Consider the following 27,047-nt stretch of genomic DNA (forward strand, 5'->3'; position numbering starts at 1 on the left):
CCACATCTCCAACAACCACAGTCAGAGGTTTAGCCTACTGCGCTAACCACCTTGTTAGCCTCAGGACTGTGGAGGTCAATAGGTCACCCTGTTCATACAGCCCACTTCTTCTGGTAAACACACGACTATAAAGTGTTTCATTATATTATACAGTGACCTGTATATGATTGATTACTAAGTTGACAGCGAGCTCCGCCGTTTCCAGGACAAGTGAAAATTGGAATATTTTTTCACTGACATACTGCCTAATTTGCAATGAGGCTGTGGCTGTTTACAAGGAATTTAATATAAAGAGGCACTACCAGACAAAACATGCTAGCTACGACAAGCTAACTGCGAATGAACGCGCTGAAAAGCTGAAGAAAACGAATACCACACATTTCCCATCGCTGAACGAAATAATGACCAGTTTTCCAGTGAACAACATCAGTGGGCAAATGAGAAGGCATGCAGCAAACATCTCATCTCTGGCTGAGGAGTTTCAACAGCGTTTCAAAGATTTTGCAGCTATTGAAAAGGAAATCACGCTTTTTTCCTCTCCTTTTTCCGTGGATCCTAATGACGTTCCAGACCACCTGCAGCTGGAGCTCATTGAGCTGCAGTGCGACACACAGTGTCACAGCCGGCACCAACAACTGCCTCTTGTAAGCTTTTACCGCCAGCTGGATAAAGAAAGGTTCCAAGAGATTTGAAAATTCGCAAAGAAAATGTTGAGCTTGTTTGGCTCGACGTACTCGTGCGAGAAGACATTCTCAGTTATGAACAGTAATAAGAACCGTGTGAGGACAAGACTAAGTGACTCTCACCTGCGTGACATCTTGCGCATCAAAACCACTGTTTTGAGCCAGACCTGCCCTGTTTACTGCAGTCAAGATCACAGCATCATCCTTCACATTAATGCAGCCAAGTCATTTTTTCATTCTGGTGAATAAATAAATAAGTTGTAAAATCTCCTATTTTGTTGTGATGATCAAAGCTCAAGTTTTGTGCGTGCACTGTGTCAAATTTAATAAAAACCTTTATTCGCATTTAATTTAGATTTTATTTTAACCTTCATTTATCCAGGTAAGGCAGTTAACAGATTTGCATTTGCATTGTCGACCTAGCTGCAGACAGGCATAGTAAAACATAGCAAAATAAAAGTAAATACAAATACATACAAATTAACACATATACAACAAACTGTACAAATTGATATAGTTACGTATTTATATCTTAATTTACAGTGGTAATGGTTCAAAAAATGCCAGGCTGAATGGTCGGCCCACATACATTTTCACCTCACCAAATCTGTCCCTTTTTGCAAAAAGTTTGGGCACCCCTGGTCTAAACCAAAACCAATCTAAAAAAACATAACAAAGTCAAAACCAACAAAAACCAAACCAAACTCAAAACCAACCAAACAACCAAAACTTGTGTTGCGTTGCGTCCGTGGAATTTGCGAGCATTTCAATCTTCCAGCATTTGGAATTTCCTTCAACTGAGATCAACAGGAAGCACCAAACAGGTGAGTGGAGCTAGCTGGCTAACTAGCTAGCTAGCTCACCCTTCCTTCTTTTCAAACTCTGTTTGAATTCCATTTTCAAAGAGTGAGGAGAATTTTCTCTCCTCTTAATTGTATCTAAAAGGCTTCAGCTCCACTTGTTGTGTTGCACTTGTACAAAGTGACTGTGGCTGTTTGTTTCCCCTGCAGAGTCCAGTGTTGAAACGCACCAATGTCAAGTCACTGCTGTCTATTGATGTAGGGACATCCCTCCACAGCCCTCAGGAACCTGCTTAGCAGGTTATCTCAGTGGGTTAGCCTGCTGACTGTGGTGCTGGAGACCAGGGTTCCACTCCTGGTTGTTGGTTCAATTCTCAAGCAAAGCCTCTTTTGTTCTCTTGCTACTTTGAACCAAGCCCAACTCCAACACTAAGTGAGCCTCTAATCCAGGGTGGGCAAACTGTTTGACTGGTGGGCCATAATGGCTTCTACAATATGACAGAGGGGCCGCTTTCTCATTGGAGGAAGACATATATCAGGGGATGTGTAGAAAACATGTTGCTTTAATGGCAATTAAATAATGAACAAAAGTGTTACAACAATATATCTGCCTGAGAAGCACCCCAGTGTTTAGCTCTTTAGTGAAATGACTCTGAAAACACTCAAAATTGAAGAAATACAGCTATTTCATTACTTAATGACTATTAATATAATTCCTTCAAGTTTGGTGGGCCGGATTGGAAAGTGTAACGGGCCGCATATGGCCCCCGGGACGTAGTTTTCCCACCCCTGCCCCATCCCCACCTCCACCCTGAACACTGACATCAGACTGAAGAGTCCGAAGCAGGAGAAGATGTTACAGAAAAGTGGTGTCCATTCACCTCCAAATAGTCTGAAAGGTCCAAACCACTTTCTGCAAGTTGGATGTTCAGAAAAATAATTTAAAAAAACAAAACAAAAAAAAAACATTTCAAACTGCATTTATTGTAATGGGAATTTTTAAAATAGATTATAACTTTTTAAGGTCCTGACATAATTCCTCCCTTCTGAACAGGCCAGAGGTGGAATCATCTTTCCACCACCTTCCATTCTGGAAATACGCATCTTTGACCTATGAATTTGACCTTTGACCCTGTTCCAACCGCCTGACCCCTGATTCAGTTGTTCCGTTCAATCAGGCTCCCTGAAACTGGGAGGGTGGGCGGAGTTTCAACTCAACAACAGGAAAGTAAAGTCAGTGAATGTGGCTTTGAACAGTGCCACTGATCCCTCTGGCCCTGCGCTTTTCAAAGCCTCCACTGGGGGGCGCCAGAGGACTGCAGGGGTGGCGACTGTGAAAAGTGCGGCATATATATATATATATATATATATATATATATATATATATATATATATATATATATATATATATATATATATATATATATATCCATAGGGAGAGAGAGAGAGATTGTTTCAAGTCAGGACTTTTTAAAGTCAAAGGTGATCAAAGCAATGATACTTCAGCCAAAAAGCTTGCAGCATCCTGAATGCTGATCATTCAGGTGTGTGTGTGTGTGTGTGTTTGGCCAGCAGAGGTCAGTGTTACTGCTGCTTGGAGTCATGAAGCCATTTTCAAACAAGTGGCTCCAGTGCTTGGATGTTTCCCAGAAGCTTCTTAAGGAGAGGAGAGGGATGAAAACCAACTCTCAGACTATGACTCACTCAGACTCTGCTCCACTAGGGAGGACAGTGTGGGACCAGAACACAGGCACAGATAACAACATCACATGACTCAGGACTGGCAACCGTGAGGGAATGGGAAGTGGGAGTGATCCAGTGTAGGAAGGCAGCAAGCTGCCGACTGCACCTGAGGAGTTGAGAAGGCGTTGGGGGAGGGGTGGGCTGGGCTGAGTGCACAGTGTGCATGTGTGTGTTGTTCTTGGATGCGTGTGTGTGTCGGCCTGAGAAGGCCTGGTCCACAGTCTCTCTCCCGTTTGGCCGCATGTTCTGGCCAAGATGCAGCAGTCCCAGATATTCCAGAGCAGTTGCAGTCCTTCCAGGGGATTATGAGGGACGGAGGAGGGAAAAAAGCAGACGGCACAGAGCGTCAAGCTGCTATGATCTCCAGGGGGAATGGTGGCAGTGACCTCGCCAAGGCCACTGCAGAGGGAGCGCTGAAGAACAGAGGAGGATGTTTGGCTTTGAGGACCAGCAGCACAGACCAACAGACTCAGCTCCTCTATCTGTCCATGCTGGTCTCCAGTACCATCCATTCTCCCTTTGCAGAGCCAAAAGCTTCTCCAGATGCCACCCAAGCTGTTCTCCAGGCCGCCTTTCATGGCAGGAAGCACCACCACCACTGTCTGAGAGCCACCAGCTCTGCCCACCTCAAACATCATCAAGTAGATGATATATTTCTATATAGAGTGACTCACTGTCATTCACTCACCATCACATCTGGAGCCAACTGTTGACTCTCTCATTCCAGCAGGAAATGATTGATAAGGTCATCTTCAGCACGTCTCAGTATCAGTCCAACACACTCTGTGTTGACATTGAGACCATATGTGACGAAGAGTCTGCTTCTCATCAGCAGTGAATCCATCATCTCCACTCAACAGCAGTGAATGTCTCTGATGATGCGTTCAAGGACTGAAGTGTGAGTGCTGACTTCTGCCGTCTCTTCTTCTCTCCTCAGATGGAAGTGATGTGTTCATGTTGAGGGAGGATCACTTGGTCCTGAGGATGGGGGAGGGCTCTTCCAGAGTGCAGCCAGTAGGGGGCATTAGAGGCTCGGCCTCCTTGTTGTCCTCAGGAGCTGACAGGAAGTGTCACATCCCTCAACAAGTGTCCAGTCTCACCACGTCAGGGAGAAACAGGTGCAGCTCTTCAAAGAGGAAATCACATTTTTCTTACCGTCATCATGGACTGCCAATAAGTAGTAAGTAGTTCTATAAAGAGCCGCCAGGAGGCGCCCTGAAGTCAAAACTACCTTCTACTCCAGACTTTACAGAGAAATGAACACATGCTGAAAAAATAACACATTGATTAACATCCAGATATTTTAGACAGGCCACTCCATAATATGTCAATAAGAAACATAATGTGTTCAAATGTGGCCTTGAACCTTCAAACGTTCCTATGACGTGTCGGTCCTTGCAGTTCCGAGTTTTTCCACTAAGGGTCGCTGTTTGACAAGTTTTTGCTTGTTAGGTTTTGTTTGTAGCCACAATGCAGCCATCAGTTGTATCATACTGGGGAGTTGCTCTTTCTGCCCTGCCAACAAGACATTTCCAGCAAATAGAAAAACTATGTCAACATAATAATAATGCTGAAAAATCAGAATGAATGAAAATCAAGATTGAGAACACAGCAAGGCACAGACTCTCCAGACAGGAGTCCAGCATGTGGATGGGAAGTGTGAACAGTGTGGAGCAGTTGAATGTGTGGAAGATGTGGGCAGGAGAAGAGAAGAGGCTCCACGTTGCCCTTGACTGAGAAAATCTGCTGAAGAGTGGAGCTGAAGGAAGTCTCCAAGCATTGCTTTGACTTTCTACACAACACACAATTAATAGGAGCACCTTCTGATTTTCTTCAAGGTTACAGACCGTAGATGGCTCTAATGCTCCCTATAATGGGAGCCAGATTATACGTGACAAGAAGAGCGCAAACACATGTATGCTCTCTCCCTCTCTCTCTCTCACACACACACACACACTCACACACAGCATCATGTGACTTCCTGGAATTGTTGGAGCAGTTCAGGCGGCTGGATGGGAGTATCCACATTGAGCAGCAGAAGCAGGAAGAGAAGCTGAAAGTGAAAGTTGTTCAGGCTTCATTTTGAGGTGAAGCAGCAGCAGCAGCAGCAGCAGCAGCAGGAGCAGGTGAGTCATGACTTACTAAATACCTCATCAAATGTGATGCGAGTCAACTTTTTAACAAACAACTTTTATTTGCACATCCAAAAATGTCTCAAAGCGCATTGAACAATCAGAGTGCAACAGTGGCCACTGGCCAGGAGGAGTCAACAATGTGACTTCAGTCTGGTTGATTTCTTCCTGTTCTCTCGCTCCCAAGTGGAAGTCAGAGTGTTCTGAGCTCACTGCCTCACTTCCTGTTTGACCTCCAGCTCAAGATGAGTGTTCGAGTGGAGGAAGAGGAGGATGGAGCAGCAGCGTCTCCAGGGACTTCAGTAATGAACCTGGACCTCCTGAGACACAGTAAGAACACTGTGTGTGTGTGTGTGTTTGTGTGTGTGTGTGTGTGTGTGTGTGTGTGTGTGTGTGTGTGTGTGTGTGTGTGTGAAGGTGAAGGTGAAGGTGAAGGTGGAACTGGATCCAGTGACGTCAGTGTTGACACTGCAGCTCCTTCACATTTCAAAGTGTTGAAATCCAGTTCAGTCCAAAGCCAAACAAGCATCACTGTAGAGAAACACAACCCAGTGTTGACTTCAAAAAAAGAGCTGATTTAGAACCAAAGTTTAAAATAAAGTTCATGTCAAAGACAAAATGAAGAATTTCAATAAACAAAGATTAAAAAGTGACAAGTTGATCAAAGTGTCTCCATCCACAGGAGGAAGAAGAAGAGTGGTGGGTGTGGAGCAGCACTGCAACCTGCCAGTCACACCCAGACTGATCACAGTAAGACTGTCCACCTGCACCTCCTTCACTTCTCCCTCTGAGATCATGTCAGGACCTCCAGTGAGAAGATTCACTGAGGGACGTTGAGAGCAAACAGTCACACAGCAGCTTCACCACAGCAGCTGAGAAGTTGTGGAGAGAAAATGATGCTCACACTGTCACACTGATGTTTTCTTCTCCTACCTTTTCTCTGCTCCAGAGGCTGATGATGGTCTGCAGAAGCTTCTACAGCAGCAGAAGATCAGTCTGGAGAGGAGATGTGAACGTGTGACTGAAGGTGAAGAAGCAGGAAGTCAAACCCTCCTCAACAGCATCTACACTGAGCTCCACATCACTGAGGGACTGAGTGAGGAGGTCAACAGAGAGCATGAGGTCAGGCAGCTGGAGACCAAGAAGACCAAGGAGAGCCTCCACGACCATCCAATCAGGTGCAGCCAGATCTTTGAAGCCTCACCTGAGCAGCAGGGACTCAGAGTCAGAGTGGTGCTGACCAACGGCATCGCTGGGGTTGGAAAAACCTTCTCAGAGCAGAAGTTCACTCTGGACTGGGCCCAGGGCCTGGAGAACCAGGACCTTCATCTGGTGCTTCCTCTCTCATTCCGGGAGCTAAACTTGGTCAAAGAGCAGCACTACAGTCTTCTGGAGCTGCTCCATGTATTTCATCCAACGTTAGAGAAGCTCACAGCAGAGCAGCTGCATGTCTGCAAACTTCTCTTCATCTTGGACGGCCTGGATGAAAGCAGACTGGCTCTGGACTTTGAGAAGAACCAGGTGGTGGCTGACGTCACTCAGAAGAAGTCAGTCAGCGTCCTGCTAACAAACCTGATCAGAGGAGATCTGCTTCCCTCGGCTCTGCTGTGGATAACTTCCAGACCTGCAGCAGCCAATCACATCCCTCCGTCATGTGTGGACAGGCTGACAGAAGTACAAGGCTTCACCGATGACCAGAAGGAGGAGTATTTCAGGAGGAGGTTCAGAGATAGAGGAGATGTGATCAGCAGGATCATCTCCCACATCAAGGCCTCCAGGAGCCTCCACATCATGTGTGAGATCCCGGTCTTCTGCTGGATCACTGCCACAGTTCTGGAGAGCATGTTGAGCTCAAAGCAGAGAGGAGAGCTGCCCAAGACCCTGACTGACATGTACTCACACTTCCTGCTGGTCCAGACCAAGAGGAAGCAGCACAAGTATGGAGGAGGTCCACAGGAGCTGACGGAGGCTGACAGGGAGCTTCTTCTGAAGTTGGGCCAACTGGCATTTGAACATCTGGAGAGTGGAAACATCATGTTCTACAGTGAAGACCTGGAGAAGTGTGGTCTCAGTGTGACTGACACCTCTGTGTACTCAGGAGTTTGTACAGAGATCTTCAGAAGAGAGAGTGTGATCTTCCACAAAACCGTTTACTGCTTCGTTCATCTGAGCGTCCAGGAGTTTCTGGCTGCAGTCTACACTGTCACACCAACAAGAAGACAACAGGAGATGGTCACTCTGGAGAATCCCTGAATGTGTTCCTGAAGAGGATGATGGAGAAATCCCTGCAGAGTCCAAACGGTCACCTGGACTTGTTTGTTCGCTTTCTCCATGGACTCAGTCTGGAATCCAATCAGAGACTCTTAGGAGGTCTGCTGGGTCTCTCTGACAACCATCCAGGAACCTTACAGAAGGTCATCAACAACCTGAAGGAGATGAACAGATGGTGTTTCTCCTGACAGAAGCATCAACATCTTCCACTGTCTGCTGGAGGTGAAGGATCAGTCAGTGCATCAGGAGGTCCAAGAGTTCCTGCAGTCAGAGAACAGATCAGAGAAGAAACTCTCAGCCATCCAGTGTTCAGCTCTGGCCTACATGCTGCAGATGTCAGAGGAGGTTCTGGAGGACTTTTATTTGCACATCCAAAAATGTCTCAAAGCGCATTGAACAATCAGAGTGCAACAGTGGCCACTGGCCAGGAGGAGTCAACAATGTGACTTCAGTCTGGTTGATTTCTTCCTGTTCTCTCGCTCCCAAGTGGAAGTCAGAGTGTTCTGAGCTCACTGCCTCACTTCCTGTTTGACCTCCAGCTCAAGATGAGTGTTCGAGTGGAGGAAGAGGAGGATGGAGCAGCAGCGTCTCCAGGGACTTCAGTAATGAACCTGGACCTCCTGAGACACAGTAAGAACACTGTGTGTGTGTGTGTGTGTGTGTTTGTGTTGAAACTCTGTGTGCTGTCATTCTTGGCCAGGTCTCTCTTGTAAAAGAGATCTTGGATCTCAAAGGGAAAAACCTGGTTAAATAGTTCTAATAATAATTCAACTACAGAAAAGAGGTGTCAGAATAATCAATAAAGTTCCCTAGAGCAAAAATCAATGATTTATGGAGTCAAAGATCTTCCAATTCATAGATATAGTGGACTTGAAAACATTAGAAATACTATTTCCAGGAAAGAATGAAAATCTTGCGCTCAGTTTTTTACAGTGAGAGAAAATCAATCCATGTTCAGAGGGTTGAGTGTCTTTGAATGATGGAAGGTGTTATGACCCACGGGTGGGTCTAGGTGCCTCTATCTTTGTGTCTGTGTGTGTGTGTGTGTGAGAGAGTGGATGACGCCTTGCAGGTGCGGTCCTGGATGTCGGCTGCTGATTGGACGCGCCACGGCTGAAAAGGAGGAGCAGTCGAGCCAGCCGGACGGTCATCCCTCCTCCGCTCCCAACTCTATTATTATTATTATCTATTATTTTGGCTTGGGCCCACCCTGAAGCCTTTGCTGCCCACCGGTTAAGTTGTATTGTTTATTTCATTTACTGATTAATAAATGTTTTTGTTGAAAACCGCCAACTGCCGTGAGAAATTAATGAGGCTTGGGAGTGGGGGAAGGTGTCCCACATGTTGCGTCTCGGTCCCCCTAGACGGGACGTAACAAAGGTGAGAAGCATTGTCTTTCTTTTTTGGGAGTTCCATTTTGGAATGGGATCAGTGACCATTTGAAAATGTGTGCTTCTTTGTTGAGTTGAAAAAATCTTGAAGGGCAAAATACTTGATGATGATGAGGGTAAATGATTGAATTGTGTGTCAATGATGAAGAATAATGTCAAGCATATTTTGTTGAGTTGCGTTTGTCTTTTTTTCCTTTTTGATTTTGTCTGACTAATTATTCCAGCTAATCTTATGGACTGTATAGGAGAGGCAAGAATCAGCTTGGGCTTCAGCCTGCTGCTTTTTCCTTCACACAGTTGTTATGTTTTTGTTGTTGTGAGTCTTTAGAATGTGCACATTTGTTTTGGAAGCTTCTTTTTCATTGTTGTCAGTTGATTGCACAAGATTGATTGAATTTACACTGTCAACCAAAATCAACTATTCAATCATTCATGATGATGGTGGTGATGGTGATGATGATGGTGATGATGATGATGGTGATGATGAGGGTGGTAATGATGATGATGGTGACGATGATGATGGTGGTGATGATGGAGGTGATGGTTGGTGATGGTGATGGTGATGATGGTGGTGATGATGCTGATGGTGGTGATGATGCTCATGGTGGTGAGGATGATGATGGTGGAGGTGATGGTGATGAGGATGATGATGGTGGAGGTGATGGTGATGAGGATGATGTTGATGATGACGGTGGTGATGGTGATGATGTTGATGATGACGGTGGTGATGGTGATGATGACAGTGGTGATGTTGATGATGGTGATGATAATGATGATGATGATGGTGGTTGTGGGGGTGATGATGATGATGATGATGATGGTGATGATAATGATAATGATGATGATGGTGGTTGTGGTGGTGATGGTGAAGATGGTGGTGATGATGATGATGATGATGATGATGATGATGGAAGCAGCAACTTCTCACTCTGCTCTCCTTCATTCAGTGAACTCTCAGTGCTTGAGTGTGCAGTGGTGTCTTCAGCTCTGCAGTCCAGCCCCTCCCACCTGACACTGCTGGATCTGACTGAGACCATCCTGAAGGATCCTGGAGTGAAGCTGCTCTGTGCTGGACTGCAGAGTCCAAACTGCAGACTGGAAGTTCTCAGGTCAGTTCCTGCTTTCTACTGGTGGACAGTGTGTGTCAGCAGATGACAACTGGTGTGTAACGCTGCTCAGTGTGAAGACTTTGAAGCAGATATTAAAGACTCATCTAGACAAAGTGGATGTTGTTGATATTTTCATGTCAACAATCTGCAGCCAGAAAAGACTTTGGATGGCGGAAGAAAGTGTGGAAAATGTCTCCAGTCACTTTGGAGCTCAATGGAAGTTGTTGATTGGTGATGAAGGTCACATGACTGAGCAGAAGATCCTGTGAAGAAATATTAGAGGCAGATTAATAGTGCAGCAGTATTTCTTCATCTTGTCCTTTGAATGTGTTTGACTTGTAACGAGTCTCTGATGACTGAAAACAGCCACAAGCACACAGAGGACTCACTGATTATTTTCCATCTTCACTGCTGATTGGCTGCACACTGACTGACACACTGCTGTTGTTATTGTGTTGACAACACACTGGCACAATGACTCCTTTGAGGGAATGACTCGGTGATCCCAACAGCTGCACATCTGGATCATGAACAGGGAGAAATGACTCTTATTATGACATTTACACCATGGAAGAAATCAAATATTGATTCTTTATTCAGGTTGGAGAGCTGCAGTTTGTCAGAGCTCAGCTGTGATTGGCTGCTCTCTCTAGCGCTAGCATTAGCCACCTGTATGAGCACTTAGATACTGTAGATAGATCCAGCTGGACTCAGCAGAAGGTCAAGGGTCAATGCAGGTTCTATCATCTCAGTCAGTTCAGTATTGATGAGCAAGATGCAGAAAAGATTGCACTGCATTTCAGTCACTTAGTAACCATTTGTTCTCAGCATTTGCTTTATTAGAGGATTCCAGCCTCCAACCATCAATATGAAACTGTCTCTCAAACTGATCTTCCCAACCAGTTGCCTACAAACATGGTGGTGCAAGATGGCCACGACCTTTGACCTTCTGTCTGTTTCTAGAAAGAAGCGTTCTAACGGCAGGAAAAGCAGAGGACTTTTATTTTCTACTAATCAAAGACTTCAGACTATATTGATGGTTGCATATGAAGCTTTCAGCAATAAATCTGCACTGATTTTACACACTGAACCTTTGAGGCAAAATGAATCAATGAATTGCAACATTTTGAACAGCTGATCAGTGGTCACATGACTAAACAGTTTGATACAAAATATTTTATTGTGGTGATTCATTATTGCAGTGTTATTGTTGTGCTTCTGATTGGTTTAATGAACATTACAGTGTTATAGACATTAATATTTTTTTTAATTTCAGATACTGATTAAAACTCCACTCACTCCATCATTTATTCTCTATACAGGTTAAGGAGCTGCAGTTTGTCAGAGCTCAGCTGTGATTGGCTGCTCTCAGCTCTGAAGTCCAACCCCTCCCACCTCAGACACCTGGACCTGAGTTTCAACAACCAGCTGCAGGATTCATCAGTGAAGGTGCTGAGTGGTTTTCTGCACAGTCCAGACTGTAAACTGGAGACTCTGAGGTCAGTACTGGTTTGGAACCAGTGGATGATGGTTTCAGCACCAAACACAGTTCATCACACATGTTGAATAAACATTGAACTGAAGGTTGATTCATATCAAAACATCTAGAAATATGAAAACTTCATTCTGTTCATGTTTGAAATTTAAAGCAGGTCATCAGTGGTCATGTGACCAAACATGATTTCAACACACATTAGTTTTGGACTGAGGATTTAATTTCAAGGTGACATTTTCTGTAGTGTCAGATTCTGAAGTGGACATTTCACTTTGATTTTCAGAGTGATGACACCCTGGAAAAACTCTCCATCATTATAAACTCTCCATCATTTATTCTCTATTCAGGTTTTGGGACTGCAGTTTGTCAGAGCTCAGCTGTGATTGGCTGCTCTCAACTCTGAAGTCCAACCCCTCCCACCTCAGAGAGCTGGACCTGACTGGGAACCAGCTGAAGGAATCATCAGTGAAGCCACTGATGGATCTTGTCCACAGCAGAGACTATCAACTGGAGACTCTGAGGTCAGTACTGGTTTGGAAGCAGTGGATGATGGTTCCAGCACCAAAGCCAGTTGATCCCACAGCAGAGGTCCAGTGTTCCCAGTCACAGTGTGAGAGGAGGATGGTGACGTCCAGCTGCTCCTCATTCATCCAACATCTGCTGCCAAACTGCTTCTTCTCTCAGTTCACCACTCAATTATTGATCAGTTCATCTTCATCAGGCCTCAGTATCAGTCCAACACTCCATGGTCACATGACCTTCATATGTTCCACACTTGACATGTGACTGAGAGTCTGCTTCTTCTCACCAGTCACTCCACCATCTCCATCAACAGTCAACGTCTCTGTGATGATGCGTTCAAGGACCGTGAGTCCTGACTCCTGCTGTCTCTTCTTCTCTCTACAGCTGGAGGTGAGGGAGGATGAGGAGGAGAGTGAAGAGGAGAGCTCCATCTAGTGGTGGCTGACAGAACTACAGCCAGTTGAGCCAAACAGTAAGATGCACACGTACAGTGTGTGGGCGTGTCACGACCTTTGACCCCAGTGGAGCCTGGCGGACTGGTTCTCCCTACAAGCCACTGTGGTTACTGGGAGTGACGTCCCTGAAGCCACTGGTGGACCTTGCAGTGCCACATATGGACTCTTGGATTGTTCTTGGCCCTCCAGTGAACCACTGCGTGAGCACTGGAGGTCAACCATGATTGACTGCTGTCCTCCTCTCTGGACACCACAATCTGAAGTGAATCAAAACCTTTTGAGGCCATTAATGAAACAAAACATTTGTTGATTAATTTTTGAAAAAAATTCAAAGGTTGTGACAGAATAATCTGAAGTGAGCTGACCAGAGGTCAAAGGTCAGAGGTTTGACAAACTACAAAGACCATAATTGATTAGATTATTTTCTTTAATCGAGTCCCACCACTAATAAATATATATTTGTTCAGTAAATGTTTAATGCACCTTTTCTTTTGAGCAACATAATTAAATCTCCACCTGCTTCCGTTTGCATGTTTCAGCAGATTGAAGTGTATGTAGATAGAAAAATCTATGTGAGTAGGTTCAGTGTGCTGTGAAGTGTGGCCCTGTTATGGCCATGGGGGCCTTGGCTATTGCCCTGTTGTTGCTGTGTACTGGTTGTGTGTCTCGTTCAGGTGCTGATGACTAACCAGGTGCACCTGGCCGGTGCACAGCTTGTTTAGGACCGCCTCCCTCAGCACTGGCTCACTCACACCTGACACGCACTCATACCATTCACTCTATCCACACACCTCCAGGCATTACTGACAACACACTGACTCTCACACTCCATACATTATTATTTTGTTTTATTTAGTTTTGCTGTTGTAGAGGCTAAGCCTACCGCTTGAAGCCCCTGAGATGATTGCGTGTTGGGCAGCTGTTCGACGCGCTCGCTACAAGTCGCATCGTTTAAGTCCACAAAAGATGACGAGACTTATTGTTTGCAAAGACGGGTTTATTGCAAATCCTCTGGCCCGTGCAACAAACAATTCCTCGGACACAGCTTCATGATGTAGACAACGCCATGTAGCAACGCGGTCGGAAACTATTGGTGCTCCACCCATCAGGCAACCTCTAACACCTGTGTTGTTGCTGCAACTTAAATGGGTGTGACACCAATTAAACTGGAGTGCCACCTAGTGGACAAACACAGAATGGCAGAGAATGGCTCTTACACCCCGGCCCCTAATTGTAATGGCACACTGACAGTACAATTCCCATATGTGAAAAGTAAAAAGCCATAACCAACAAACAAACAAAACACATACATAGTAATGAGTGCACAGACACCTTCTGTTTGTAAAGATACCTATGCATAACTCCCATTTGCTAGCCTGATGACTCATGTAGCAAGCAAAGCTTAGCGACAGGCCTTTCAATAACGCTGTTCTTTGTTTGCAGACGCACTGAGCGTACAAGTCCCTTCTTATCTGGGGATGTCTCCAAGACTCTTGCAAGCGGCCACGAGCCACGTGGTGCAGTGGAATCCATAATGACGACAATGTCTCCTTGCTTGAGATTTGGTTGCTCCTTATTCCATTTTTGTCTCTCTTGTAATAATGGCAAATATTCACGGATCCACCGCTTCCAGAAGAGGTCCGAGATGTATTGTACCTGTTTCCACCTCCTCTTTATATACAGGTCATGTTGATCGAAGAGCCCTGGTGGGACAGATGGCTTTCCCTTCAACAGCAGGATGTGATTGGGAGTCAATGGTTCCAGGTCGTTTGGATCGTCAGGTAGATTGGTGATTGGCCGGTCATTTAGAATGGCCTCAGCTTCACACATAACTGTGTGGAGTCCATCATCATCCAATCTTTGCTGTCGAAGAACTGAGCTCAGAATCTTCTTGATCATACGAACAATACGCTCCCACACCCCACCGAAGTGTGATCCTGCTGGGGGATTGAAGCTCCATTTAATTCCCTTCTGTCGCAGCACCCCTTCTATTTGACGCTGGTTTAGGAAAGAGAGTGCTTCTCTAAGCTCTCTTTCTGCTCCTATGAAATTGGTGCCATTATCAGATTGTATGTGAGCAACTTGACCTCTTCTGCAGATGAATCGGTGCAACATATTAATGCACGCATCTGTATCTAATGAGCTTGCGACTTCCAGATGGACCGCTCTACTGGACAAACAAGTGAATACCACTCCGTACCGCTTGACTGTTCCTCGTCCCTTCTTCACCTCTATTGGTCTGCCATCTTCTGCACCACTGCTCGACCATTGTGCCTTCTGCAGGAGCCGCATTTCGATATCAATTTCCTCACTGTTGAATTGGCACCTGGGATCCAGTATTTTCTCCTTAGCGTGGATAACATGTGATTACGACCGCTATGGCCAAGCTGTTGATGAATATCTCGCAGGAGAAGAGTGGCTATGTGTTGGTCTTTAGCCAAAATAAGTGGGTGTTTGGCTTCCTCAGGCAGAGAACCCCTTGTCAGTCGCCCTCCAACTCTTAGGAGCCCATCATCCAGATGTGGATCCAGCTTGTAGAGCACACTGTGTCTGCTCACTGCACTCTTCCCTGATGCCAAGGTAGCGATCTCTTCTTTGAACCTCTGCTGCTGGCAGAAACGAACTATGGCGAGTTCGGACTCACGCAGCTCATCAACGGTCAAACCTTGTCTTCTGGGCACTGGACACCTTTGCATGGTGGCAGTTGAGGTCTCGGACTTCCTTCTTCTGCGGGCCCGGCTCAGAAGTATCAACTTCAGCTTCAAAAACCAGGCTACTGCTATCTTCAGCCTCCTCCAGTCTGAGAAGTACGTAATAAGACGAGTGACACAATCAGGTGACCCGTTCACATCAACTGTGTTCACAGAAGCTTCCTTCTTAACCTCTGCGTCGCCTGCTGTGATCACTGTGTCTTCCCAGTCAGCTGGCCAGTCCTCTTCAGGCTTCCACAGGAACCTTGGACCATCTACCCATCTATTATGATCAATTAGATCCCGGACTTTCAGACCTCTGGATGCGTCATCCGCTGGATTTTCCTTGGAGCTGATGTAACGGCACTGCAACGGTGTGGTTGACTCCCGTATGGTTGTGACCCTGTTTGCCACGAAGGTGTGAAAACGTTTGTCCTCATTCTTCACGTATTTGAGCACTGAGGTGCTATCCGTCCAAAACACAGAGTGATGAAAAGGAATCTGAAGCTCCGCTTTCAGCATCAAATCCACACGAACAGCAAGGACTGCAGCAGTCAGCTCTAGGCGGGGAATGGTGACAGACTTTAAAGGCGTTACTCTGGCCTTGCCCATGAGGAACGCAACATGGATGTCATCCTGGCTGTTCTGCATCCTAAGGTACGTGACTGCCCCATACCCTACCTCACTAGCATCTGAGAAATGCTGAAGCTGGGCCCGAACGATGTCTCCAAAATCCTTGGGTCTGATGCATCTGCTGATCTGGAACCTGGGTAGCGTTTCAAACTCCTCTAGCCACGTCGTCCACTGATGCAAGAGGTCCCGAGGTATGACATCATCCCATCCAACGTTTCTCCTGCACAACTCTTGCAGGATGATCTTAGCAGGCAACAACACGGGGGCGAAAAAGCCGAGCGGATCATAGACTGAACTAGAGACAGACAACATTTCACGCCTAGTGCGTGACCTCTGGTGTACTGCCATTTGGAACTTGAATGTATCCTCCTCAACACACCACTGCAAACCGAGGGCTCTGCCATTGGGAAGTTCGTCTCTATCCATGTCAAGCTCCTTTAGGCCAGTAGCACGATGCTCCTCAGGCACCGCTTGCAGTACGTGCCGACTGTTGCTGACCCATTTCGTCAGAGTGAATCCTCCTTTCTGACAGAGGGTGGTCAACTGCTTCACCATTGCCACTGCTTCTTCCTCAGATGCCACACTCTTTAGGCAGTCGTCCACGTAGAAATTCTTCCTTACAGTCTGGATGACCTCTCTCGGACAGTTGGCCTGGTTGTCTTCAGCAGCTTTCCTCAGTGCATAGATGGCACAGCTGGGAGATGAGACAGCACCAAACAGATGGACAGTCATGCGGAACTCTGACACACCCTGGTTGAGATCCCCATTGGGCCACCACAGGAACCGCAGGAAGTCTCTGTCTTCTTCTGGGACCCTGACTTGGTGATACATGGCTTGCACATCTCCCATAAATTCCACAGGTTGCTGCCTAAACCTCAGGAGGACTCAAAGCAATGTGCTGTTAAGGTTAGGGCCCTGCAAGAGTTGCTGATTTAGTGACACTCCCCTGAATGTTGCAGTGCAGTCAAATATAACTCGCAGAGTTTTCTTTCTGGGATGGTAGACACCATGGTGAGGAATATACCAAACCTTGCCGCTGCAACCTTTTAGCTGAGATGTCGGTACTGCTTCTGCATAACCTTTGTTCACCATCTCTTCCATGCTGCTACTGTACTCCTTAAAAAAGTGTTCATCTTTAATAAACCTTCGTTTCAAACTGTCCAGTCTTTGTTTTGCCACAGAGAAGTTGTTGGGCATATGCATGTCCCTTTTTAGAGGAAGTTTGAGTTGGTAATGGTTGTCCTTAAGTGTTGCCGACCCTTCCATGATCTCCATGAACTTCCTGTCCTCCCTCGACAACCCCATCTCGTCTGTGGGCCTCTCGTTGAAGTCATGGTTGTACTGGTTAATCAGCATCTCCTCCAACTTGCGCACAGAAATTCGGTTGACCAGGGCTGACGTACACTCTGTGCCGGGACCGGACTCCCCTTCATGCACAGGGCCGTTAATGACCCATCCTAGGACTGTTCTCACAGCATAAGGGCCATTCCTGCTGCTGTTAATGACCTCCCATGGCTCCAGTAGCTTGGGCGCATTGCTTCCAATCAGCAGGTCAACACCAGCCTTTATTTCTGGCATCTCTAACTTTGACAGATGTGGCCACCTCGTCAAGTCTCCTCTTGTCACAATATGATCAGCGCTTACAGGCATGGTTTTCTGTGTGAGGGTTTCTGGAAGTTCATAAAACACATTATCGTTAATACCGGACACTTCTAAACCAAAGAGTGAATATGCTGGCACCACTCTTTCTTGCCCCATTGTGTGTAGAAGGAAGTGGGTTTGTCTTCCGTTGAGAAGAAGTCGTTGCATTAAACGCTCTGAGCAGAAAGTGGCTGAGCTGCCTGGATCCAAGAACGCGTAGGTCTCTATTATCTGGCCACCCTTTGCAGATCTGACTTGCACCGGCAGAACAGATAACACACAGCGGTCATTCCCGGCCCTTGTATGGCCACATGTTTCAGCACACGAGCTTGCTGCCAACTCCTTGTCGAGTCCTGTGGAGGTGCTAGCCGTTACTTTGACAGGTTCTGGTCTTGTGTTGGCTGTCTCACTCTTATTGATGTGAAGAACGGTTGGATGTTTTTGACTGCATGTTTTGCATACGAGGCGTTTGTCACAACTTCGACTCCTGTGCCCAGCACGCAGGCAACCAAAGCAGAGATCCTTCTCCTTCAGAAGGGTGATTTTGTCTCTGTGCTTCTTACGTCTGAACTGCTGACAGAGTTCTAATGGGTGACTTTGACTACAGCAAACACAGGTTGAGACCGCTGCAGAGTAGCGCCTTGGTGGAATGTTTCTAGGGTCTCTGTCACGCTCTACATCCAGCGATGCAATTGTCGTAGCATAGCTCCCCCTCTTAGCTCTCTGCTCTGGATGTGACGGTGGCCTATTGCCAGGCCTTACTTTAGCCGACTCTGCAGGTGAATTACTGATGTTGCCATACAGAGGATCTGACAGGATTCGCACCTGCCTCTCAATGATGTTCACCGGATCCTTGAACTGGGCTCGATTTCCTGTCGTTTCCCCTATATCATGTGCAACGGTCCTCCATCGTTCCCGGAGTTTGAACGGCAGTTTAGAGGCGACAGCCCTGATGTTGCTTGGCATGTCCAGCTCTTGCATGTACACAAACTCCTCCATCACATTGCAACAGCCTCGCAAAAACAGGGAAAACGATTGCAAAGCTTTGACGTCTTCATTCCGCACTGGAGGCCAGGACAGAGCCTTTTCGATGTATGCCACAGCGACCTTGTATTCACAGCCAAAGTGTTGTTGCAGCAACTGCTTTGCTTTTGCATATCCAAGCTCAGGTGTCATATGCAAGCAACTACGGACGAGCTCTCTTGGCTGCCCCCTGGTGAACTGCTCCAGATAATACAGACAATCGGCCTTGCTGGCCTTTTCCTCCACACCTTGCTCAAACGCCCTTATGAACGAGATGTACTGAAGAGGGTCTCCATCAAACAAAGGAATGTCTCTTGCTGGCAGTGACGATAGACGTTGTTGTTGGACAAGAGATGATGTTATTTTGTTTTGCCTTCGCATCAGTGAGAAGAGCTCTCCATTTGGTCTCTGCTCCGGTGTTGGAGTGTTGATTTCAAGGGACTGTTGCCCTGCAGTCTGATAGCTGCCCCTATTCAACCCAGTCCAGTCCTCCTCCTGTGGTCTGGGTTTAAGGTGTTGGCTTGCCCTATACTGCAGTGCCTCGCCTATGACTGGGCACTTTGCAGACGCTGCTTACTTCTGTGGTGGTTGTGGTTTAGTTTGAGGTTCATAGTGTGGTGAATTCTTCTGGTGGATTCAGGTGATGTAAATGTTGAAGGAGTCTTCACTGACACAGACTTAGTTGGATAAAAACTGGTTTATTTCAAAGAAGTCAAAAGTCAGACAGGCACCATGGAAAAGCCTGGGGATGTCTCTGGGCCAGATGTGAGCAACTCCAATGATGCTTTGTTCGCATCCCCTTTTATACCTCCCAACAAGAAGAGGAGGAAGATCCAGGATATGGGGGAATGTATGCATTCATAGTTACACCCCTAATGGCCATCTGGTTTAATCTGATAACAGTGATAATAACAAAACCATACATGAACAATAAGTCACCTTTTTGGGAGGTAGGCAGCTGCGAGTTCACATCCTGCCATGTATCAAATGGTGTCACATGCATAGGAAGGCAGCAGCGGGTTCAGACTGAGTTCACATTCTGCCATATATCAAATGGTGTCATATGCATTGGAATACAGCAGCGGGTTCAGATACTACAATAGTAAAAATTATTTGCCGTAGGATCCAGTGTGTGTTTGGGTACTGATCTTTGCATTCCCTTTTCGCAATAGGAGTTGATTGCATTTGAACCTTAACCTCCTTAACCCTTGAGGAAGTCGTGCTTGCCCTACCACTTGCTGAACTCTTCCTCGAACCTTTGCTGGCTACATTTGAGACACTGTCCCCTGGGCAAATACCATCATCAAGATGTACACCAACATCATGAACCAACACACATTGATCAACGGTTGAAACCCACGATTGCACTTTGGACATAAGATCATTATTAGCAATCATTTTCGCTTTAAACCACACATCATGCTTTTCTTTTTCAGCTTCAGGTAACATACTCATCACAGACTCATGAACACACTTTACTTCACCACATATTTTGACCAGGTCGTTGAAAGCACTTTGAACATGCAACCTTTCATTTTTGTCCATGAGACCTTGCAACACAGTTCTTACATTGATGGCCTTATTAAACTTAGTTTTCCTTTCATTTTGCAGACGTTCAAGTTTTTCAGAAAATGCTTTTGCAGTCAATTTGACAACACGTTTTTCCTTTCGGCCTGCGGCATCATGAATCAACGTTGCCCGCCCCAAATGTCACCAATGCATTGGATTTTATCTCGTAAACGTGTGCACACACAACTAAATGGCCATTCCTTTTTTAGCAGCGCTGCACATACCTTACGTTGGGCGCCATCGGCTTCCAATGCGTTGATCTTCGTCGAGAATCGGCATCCTCCTCGCTTATCCTGACGAACGGCGTCTTCCTTTAGAAGTCTGAAGTAGCTCCACAGCAGCAGCAATAATTCCACAAGCTCCGCCAGACGGACACCAAAAAGCCCCCACTCAAACCTATGAGTGAGCAAATTCCTCCTGTGGCGCTGACGCGAGGTACTCCCAAACAAAATTCCTCCGTCTGGCTGCAAACCTCTTGGCTTTTCGGACGCCTTCCCCAGAACGCACGTCGCTCAACCTTGACTCCTCTTCAGCGCCTGGATTCCCCTCATCTTCGTCCTCGGCTTGAAGCAAGAGTTTCCGACTTCACTGTAGAAGCTAAGCCTACCGCTTGAAGCCCCTGAGATGATTGCGTATTGGGCACCTGTTCGACGCGCTCGCTACAAGTCGCATCGTTTAAGTCCACAAAAGATGACGAGACTTATTGTTTGCAAAGACGTGTTTATTGCAAATCCTCTGGCCCGTGCAACAAACAATTCCTCGGACACAGCTTCATGATGTAGACAACGCCATGTAGCAACGCCATGTAGCAACACGGTCGGAAACTGTTGGTGCTCCACCCATCAGGCAACCTCTAACACCTGTGTTGTTGCTGCAACTTAAATGGGTGTCACACCAATTAAACTGGAGTGCCACCTAGTGGACAAACACAGAATGGCAGAGAATGGCTCTTACAGCTGTATTTTAACTGTTTTTGATTGCAATTGCTGTTATTTGTTTCACTCTGGAAAGCACATTGTGCACCATTTGGTTGTTGGAAGGTGCTATATAAATAAAATGTGATTGATTGATTGATTGATTATTTTTAGTGTGGTGTAAGACAGTCAAATCCACATCCTGAAGTGTTTTCTCTAACAATGGAAGTTCTTCAAAAACGGGGGTTACGACTGTATCAATCTCACCTATTGTAATTAACTAACGTGATTTACATGTCGCGGGAAAGGAACCCCCGAGGGCCAAAAGGTATCTCCTTGTGTTTGTTGGATTTGCATTCAGGGACTGTCTCTGCCTTTTGTTTAGAATTTTCTTTTGAAATGTTGTGAGTGTCAGTGCGAGAGGTATGAAGGTCTTGGTGATCTATTGTTGCTGTGGAAAATTACCCCTGATGACCAAAAGGTTCCCGAGTAGGAAGAGTAGATTTGATTTGAATCTTTTAAATATGCATTTTAGCAGTGCCTCTGTTCTGGGAGGATATTTAAGGGAAGGAACAAGAATCTGAAGTTCTCTTTTTTCTCTCCTTTTCTGGGACCCACTCTCTCTCTTTTTTTCTCTCTCCTTTTCTGGGACCCACTCTCTCTCTCTTCTTTTTTTTTCTCTCTCCTTTTCTGGGACCCACTCTCTCTCTCTCTCTTTTTCCTCTCCTTTTCTGGAACCCACTCTCTTTCTTGATTCTCTTTTTCACTCTCTCTCTCTCTCTCTCTCTTCTTCTTTTTCTTTGACTTCTTGATTTGTTTACCATCATTTTTACACAACCGGTCTGTTACATTTTTGCTGCATTTTTACTCTGGACATCGCAATAAACTGGTATGTTATCCATTCCCCTTCAATATTAACTTGTTGAGACTTTTGTTGTATGTGGAGAACAATCTGACATCAGATATTGATTTAGTCTTCAGTTATATGGTAAATTCATTCGAGTAATGCTTGTACTCTTTACCTCTGAGTTGAATAGAAAAGATTGAGTGTCATGTTTTTCTAACTATTGAGTTGGAAGATATAAACCTCTGAATATCTCAACCTAGATGTCTGGGCTGTTCTTCTATGTTAAGAAGGTCACTGAATGCTTTGTCTATATCTGCCATCACTGAACTAAGATAGGGATTAATCAGAATCCCAAAGACCTTAGTTATATGGTAAGTTTCACTGGACATTATTCAAACCCTTAACCTCTGAGTTGGTCAGATAAGATTGGGTATCATGTTCAATAACCTCTGAATACTCCAACCCAGACATCAGGCTATTCTTCCATGTTTAATGAACAAACTGAATAGTTTTGTTAATTTATAGAAGCCATCCCTGAACTGAAGACTAATGTCAGATCACGAGAATTTTATTATTATTGAGTCTATATTCTTAATTGTTAATCAAGTCTTTCTCTCAATCAAGATATAAAAGTAAAGTTATTATTATCAAATGGAGTCAGATTAAATTAATTATTATGTATTTTACTTTGAAATCCTCACCTTGACACCGGAACGACGGAATACGTATTGGGGAGATATTACTATTTGTGTCTAGATATTTCCTCCCCTACAGTGGTGTGCGGCTTTATTGTCATTGCAACACGTAAACGTGTACAACGAAATTGTGCATAAACATTCCAAATACAATACAACAGTAAAGACAGGACTGCAGGATTGAGCATTTTCAGTGGGGGTGAAGGTGTTATTGTGTTTTGTGTAGATGTTTGTGTCGTGTCATCAGACTGTGTGGGAAAGGCGGTGAAAAACGACTACTTGGTAGGATAGCTGGCAACAGCCGTTTCTTTGTAAGCAGGCACGTGAACTAACAACCAGCTGCTCGTATTTCTTCTGTGACCCGGGGAGAAGCATAACTTGTCCGATCAAAAAACATCATATCCTCTAGAGGCAATACATGGTACAACACCCTGAACAGCAGGACACTGTTCATCATGTGAACCTCATCACTTTGCTATGCTTTTTATATTCAAATACCACAGTTCCTCGACCTGTAGCTTTAAATGGTACATGTTTTCTCTTTTCTTATTCCTAAATGAACACCAAACATCAAACAAGCCCCAAAAAATGACAATGCAATTTTTTAGTACACCAATGCCGCTTGTCAACGAAAAAAAGAATCAATAGTGATTTGACACAATGTCGTTTTGGAGATGTATTATAAGTCCAAACGCTGAGGTGGGCGCACATTCCTCTTAGAGCGCTCCCTGCAACCTGAACTTGATGATTCCTCAAGAGCATTGTCCAGCCTCTCTGAGCTTTGCTTTTCTTCAGGTGTTTCTTATGGTGTTTCACCAGTATTTCCAGTAACACAATGTCTCTCCGATCCTCTCCTGAATCTGCATGGTAATCAGAGTCTCCATCAGTGTTAATCACAGTCCCTTCTCCTCTCTCAGTCTTTGCATCAAGCATCTGATTTACAAGCCTTTTTACACATGCCCTCTTCATAGACACCATGTATGTTACAGTACCCAGAACATCAGTTATTACACCATTCAACCACTTCTCTCCTCCCCTGTAGTTCTTTACCAGCACAGCCTGACCTACAGAGGAAAACCTGAGTTTTCTCTTCCCGGCTGACTGATTTGAACACCCAGTAGGAAAAGCCTGAGACGGGTCTGACTTCACTAGAGAAAGTCTAGTATGGATCTGCCTCTTCAAAAACAACTCTGCTGGTGTTTTTTTAGAGGCTGAGTGTGGCATGTTTCGATAGCTAAATAAGAAATTAGCAATACAATGTTGCAATGTCATGCCACCTCCAGCTTTGTTCTCAGCTAAAGACCTTTTGAAGTTTTCGACCAGTCGTTCAGCCAATCCATTTGAGGCTGGGTGATACGCTGGAGTTTTTATGTGTTTTACAGCATTTATTTTAAGGAACATCCCAAATTCACTTGAAATAAATTCAGGTCCATTATCCGTCACTACCTCCTTTGGTAAGCCATATGCTGCAAAAACACCTCTAAGAATTTCTATGGTCTTGCTGGATGTGGTAGTTTGCATGTGGAATATTTCAGGCCAGCATCCATAACTACAAGAAACATTTGTTCATTGACCTCTGCAAAATCGAGATGAATTCTCTCCCATGGACATGAAGCCCATTTCCATGTATGCACAGGTGCTGTGGCTGGCATGCTGCGCTGTTGTTTACATATGTCACAAGAATTTACCACATTCTCAATGTCTTCATCTAAGGAGGGCCACCAAAATAAGCTTCTGGACAGAGACTTCATCTTTACCATTCCCCAGTGACTTCCATGCAACTCAGACAGTAACCTGCTCTGCCATTTTTCCCGGAATGACCACTCTAAAACCCCAATGTACGCAGTCATTTTGCATTGTGAGTTCAAATTTGCGTCTTACATATGGTTGTAAAGTCTCATCAGGAACATGTTTTGGCCAACCTGACCAAATATGCTGTTTGACTTTTGCCAGTACTGGATCTGTCTGAGTTTCTTGAGCAACATCTTTTGCGGTTAAGGGCAGACTGTCTAAATAAGACACTCTGAATACAGGATTTGACCTGGGAAAAGTCTCATCGACTACTGGAAGTCTGGATAATGCGTCCGCATGGTTTATACTGTATCTCATAAGTATATGCAGCTAATATCAGGGCCCATCGTTGCATCCTCGCTGCTGCTAATGGTGTTATTCCTGTTTTGGGACCTTGGATCTTCAGTGGTGGTTTGTGATCAATTATCAATGTAAACTTACAACCAAACAAATACTCATGAAACTTCATCACTCCAAAAACTAGGCCTAATGCTTCTTTTTCAATTTGAGAGTAGTTTTTCTCAGCTTTGGTAAGCATATGAGAAGCAAAAGCGACTGGTTTTTCACTACAATCAGGCATTTCGTGTGAAATCACTGCACCCACACCTACTGGTGAAGCATCACAAGCGAGTATAAATGGCAGCTCTGGATTGTAATGCACAAGGACTCCGTCAGAAAGAAGTTTCTTTTCAAATGACTTCTGACATTACGAAGACCACTCCCACTTTTTGTCTTTTTGTAACAGCTCTGTCATAGGTGCGATCAGAGTAGAAAGGTTTTCAATGAACTTCCCATAATAACTTAGCTGTGACAAGAATGATTTTAGTTCTGCAACTGTATTAGGAATGGCTGCTTTAGAAATGGCCTCACATTTCTCTTGCATAGGATGAATCCCCTCTGCATCAATGACATGTCCTAAATAAGACACGCTATGTTGAAAGAAAGTGCATTTTCCTTTGTTAACCCTGAGGTTGTGGCTTTTTAGTCTTTTTAAAACCTCTTCCAGGCGTTTTTTTGTGAGTTTCAGTGTTCAGTCCTGTGATAAGTATGTCATCTAAATAACAAATGACACCATCTATGCCCTGCAAAACTTGATCCATTCATTTTTTAAATATAGCAGGTGCACTGGCTACACCATAAGGAAGCCTGTTCACTTGGTAGAGCCCTTTGTGTGTATTTATAGTCAAGTACTGTTTAGAACCTTCATCTAGATCTACTTGTTGATAAGCTTGTGACAAATAAAGCTTAGTAAATTTCTTTCCTCCTGCCAGTTTTGTGAACAAGTCTTGGGGTTTCGGTATGGGATACTGATCTACCTCAAGCCACGGGTTTATTGACACCTTATAATCCCCACAAATTCTCACTGTCTGATCAACTTTTGGAATATTAACAGTTGGTGCGGCCCATTCACTGAAATTTATAGGTGTGATCATAGATATATACAGAAGGCTAGATGTCTCACGGCGCAGAATCCAACGTCCACACTGGCCGCCATCTTTCCACAGTCAGGCAGTCACTGTCTGATGTAGTTAAGGTGAGGGAACGTGAGTGATCTGAACAAACATTAACACTCTGATCTCGCTGAAAACTTGACGGCTTTGCACACGGTTTGCTTTCTTACAAACGTTCATAACGTAGCAATAATTCTGTATGGTTGAACATGTTGAGAGTGCAGCTTTCTATTAGAAAAAAAAACCATAATGGTGCTAAGGCAGCCTATCTGCACAAGTTAATACGACTGAGATTTTCATTTCTTCAGTTAAGTTTAGCCAACAGCTATTTCAGGACAAACTAGTATTTTGTTCACATGCAATATTTTTGGTGTCGGTTGTAGTTATTCGCTGAGGTGCGTTTCCTATAACGTTGCTGCTGCATGAACGCAGTCTCATCAGTTCATGCAGCAGAGACACGGTGATCAATGAACTAGAGCTGCTGATATCTCAACCCCCACCTGTTTGATTCAGAGTCTAACGGTGACAACCTGAGATTACAGTCCGTCTTTTTTGTTGTTGTGATAAAAGGGATTAAGATTGGTAGGTGTAAATAAAACAAGCAATTTGACATATGGAGAGACAGAATAGCTTTTCTTTTCAATATAATTTAACTTCATTCGCAAATGATTTACAATTGGATTGCCTATTTAGAGCATCATGCATTATGATTTCTACAGGAAATCGGAGACTGGAAAAATGCCAAACTTCTGTGCCGCTTATGGGTGCAGCAATAGTCGCTGTCCACAAACAAAAGCTCGTAGGATCACATTTCATCTGTAAGATATTGTTGGAGCTGTTCGATTAATGTTACGATTTAGTGCTGGTTTGTTTAGTTTAGCGTTTAGCATATACGTTTTTATTAAATATGGGTGTGTGCCAGCGTGTGTGCGTGTTTTTGCTATTTTCACATGAAAGCCTATGGTTATAAATTATTAATAATAAGTATGCGGTATCATAACTATGCTTATAACCTTTATAACTCCACTCTTCTGTTTATACACACATGACACACGCTTCTGAAAACTGCAGATGCTACAAAACAACAGGAAAATCTAAACTGGACCATCACCTGATTCACTGCAGTGGCCACTGGCTTCTCTTGTCCCATGGTTTTAAAGATAACTTTCACCCTTCTTGCGTTTGCGTTTAG

The 27,047-nt window shown here is 44.8% G+C and overlaps 3 protein-coding genes across 18 annotated transcripts in view; 1 reads left to right on the plus strand and 2 right to left on the minus strand.

Annotated features, from left to right (window-relative positions):
* The window catches only part of LOC142891171 (NACHT, LRR and PYD domains-containing protein 14-like), a 261,301-nt gene that overhangs the window by 173,664 nt on the left and 60,590 nt on the right, over positions 1-27,047 (plus strand). For 2 of the 16 annotated variants that reach the window (XM_076030619.1, XM_076030620.1), the window contains 3 exons: positions 9,968-10,129; positions 11,452-11,628; positions 11,972-12,437. In XM_076030619.1, coding sequence (XP_075886734.1) covers positions 9,968-10,129; positions 11,452-11,628; positions 11,972-12,410 — 778 coding nt within the window. In that variant the 3' untranslated portion in view covers positions 12,411-12,437. Of the gene's footprint in view, positions 1-9,967; positions 10,130-11,451; positions 11,629-11,971; positions 12,451-12,530; positions 12,582-27,047 lie in introns of those variants that run through there. The other 14 variants (XM_076030617.1, XM_076030618.1, XM_076030598.1 and 11 more) reach the window with 11 other exon arrangements.
* The window catches only part of LOC142891081 (NACHT, LRR and PYD domains-containing protein 14-like), a 407,498-nt gene that overhangs the window by 137,552 nt on the left and 242,899 nt on the right, over positions 1-27,047 (minus strand). The gene's annotated exons all lie outside the window — the stretch shown is intronic.
* LOC142891194 (NLR family CARD domain-containing protein 3-like) overlaps positions 1-27,047 on the minus strand; it is a 331,599-nt gene that overhangs the window by 131,037 nt on the left and 173,515 nt on the right. The gene's annotated exons all lie outside the window — the stretch shown is intronic.

Source organism: Nelusetta ayraudi, unplaced genomic scaffold (assembly GCF_046127955.1).
Source record: "Nelusetta ayraudi isolate G7.1 ecotype Tasmania unplaced genomic scaffold, CSIRO-AGI_Nayr_v1 ptg000028l, whole genome shotgun sequence".
NCBI classification, from domain to species: Eukaryota; Metazoa; Chordata; class Actinopteri; order Tetraodontiformes; family Monacanthidae; genus Nelusetta; species Nelusetta ayraudi.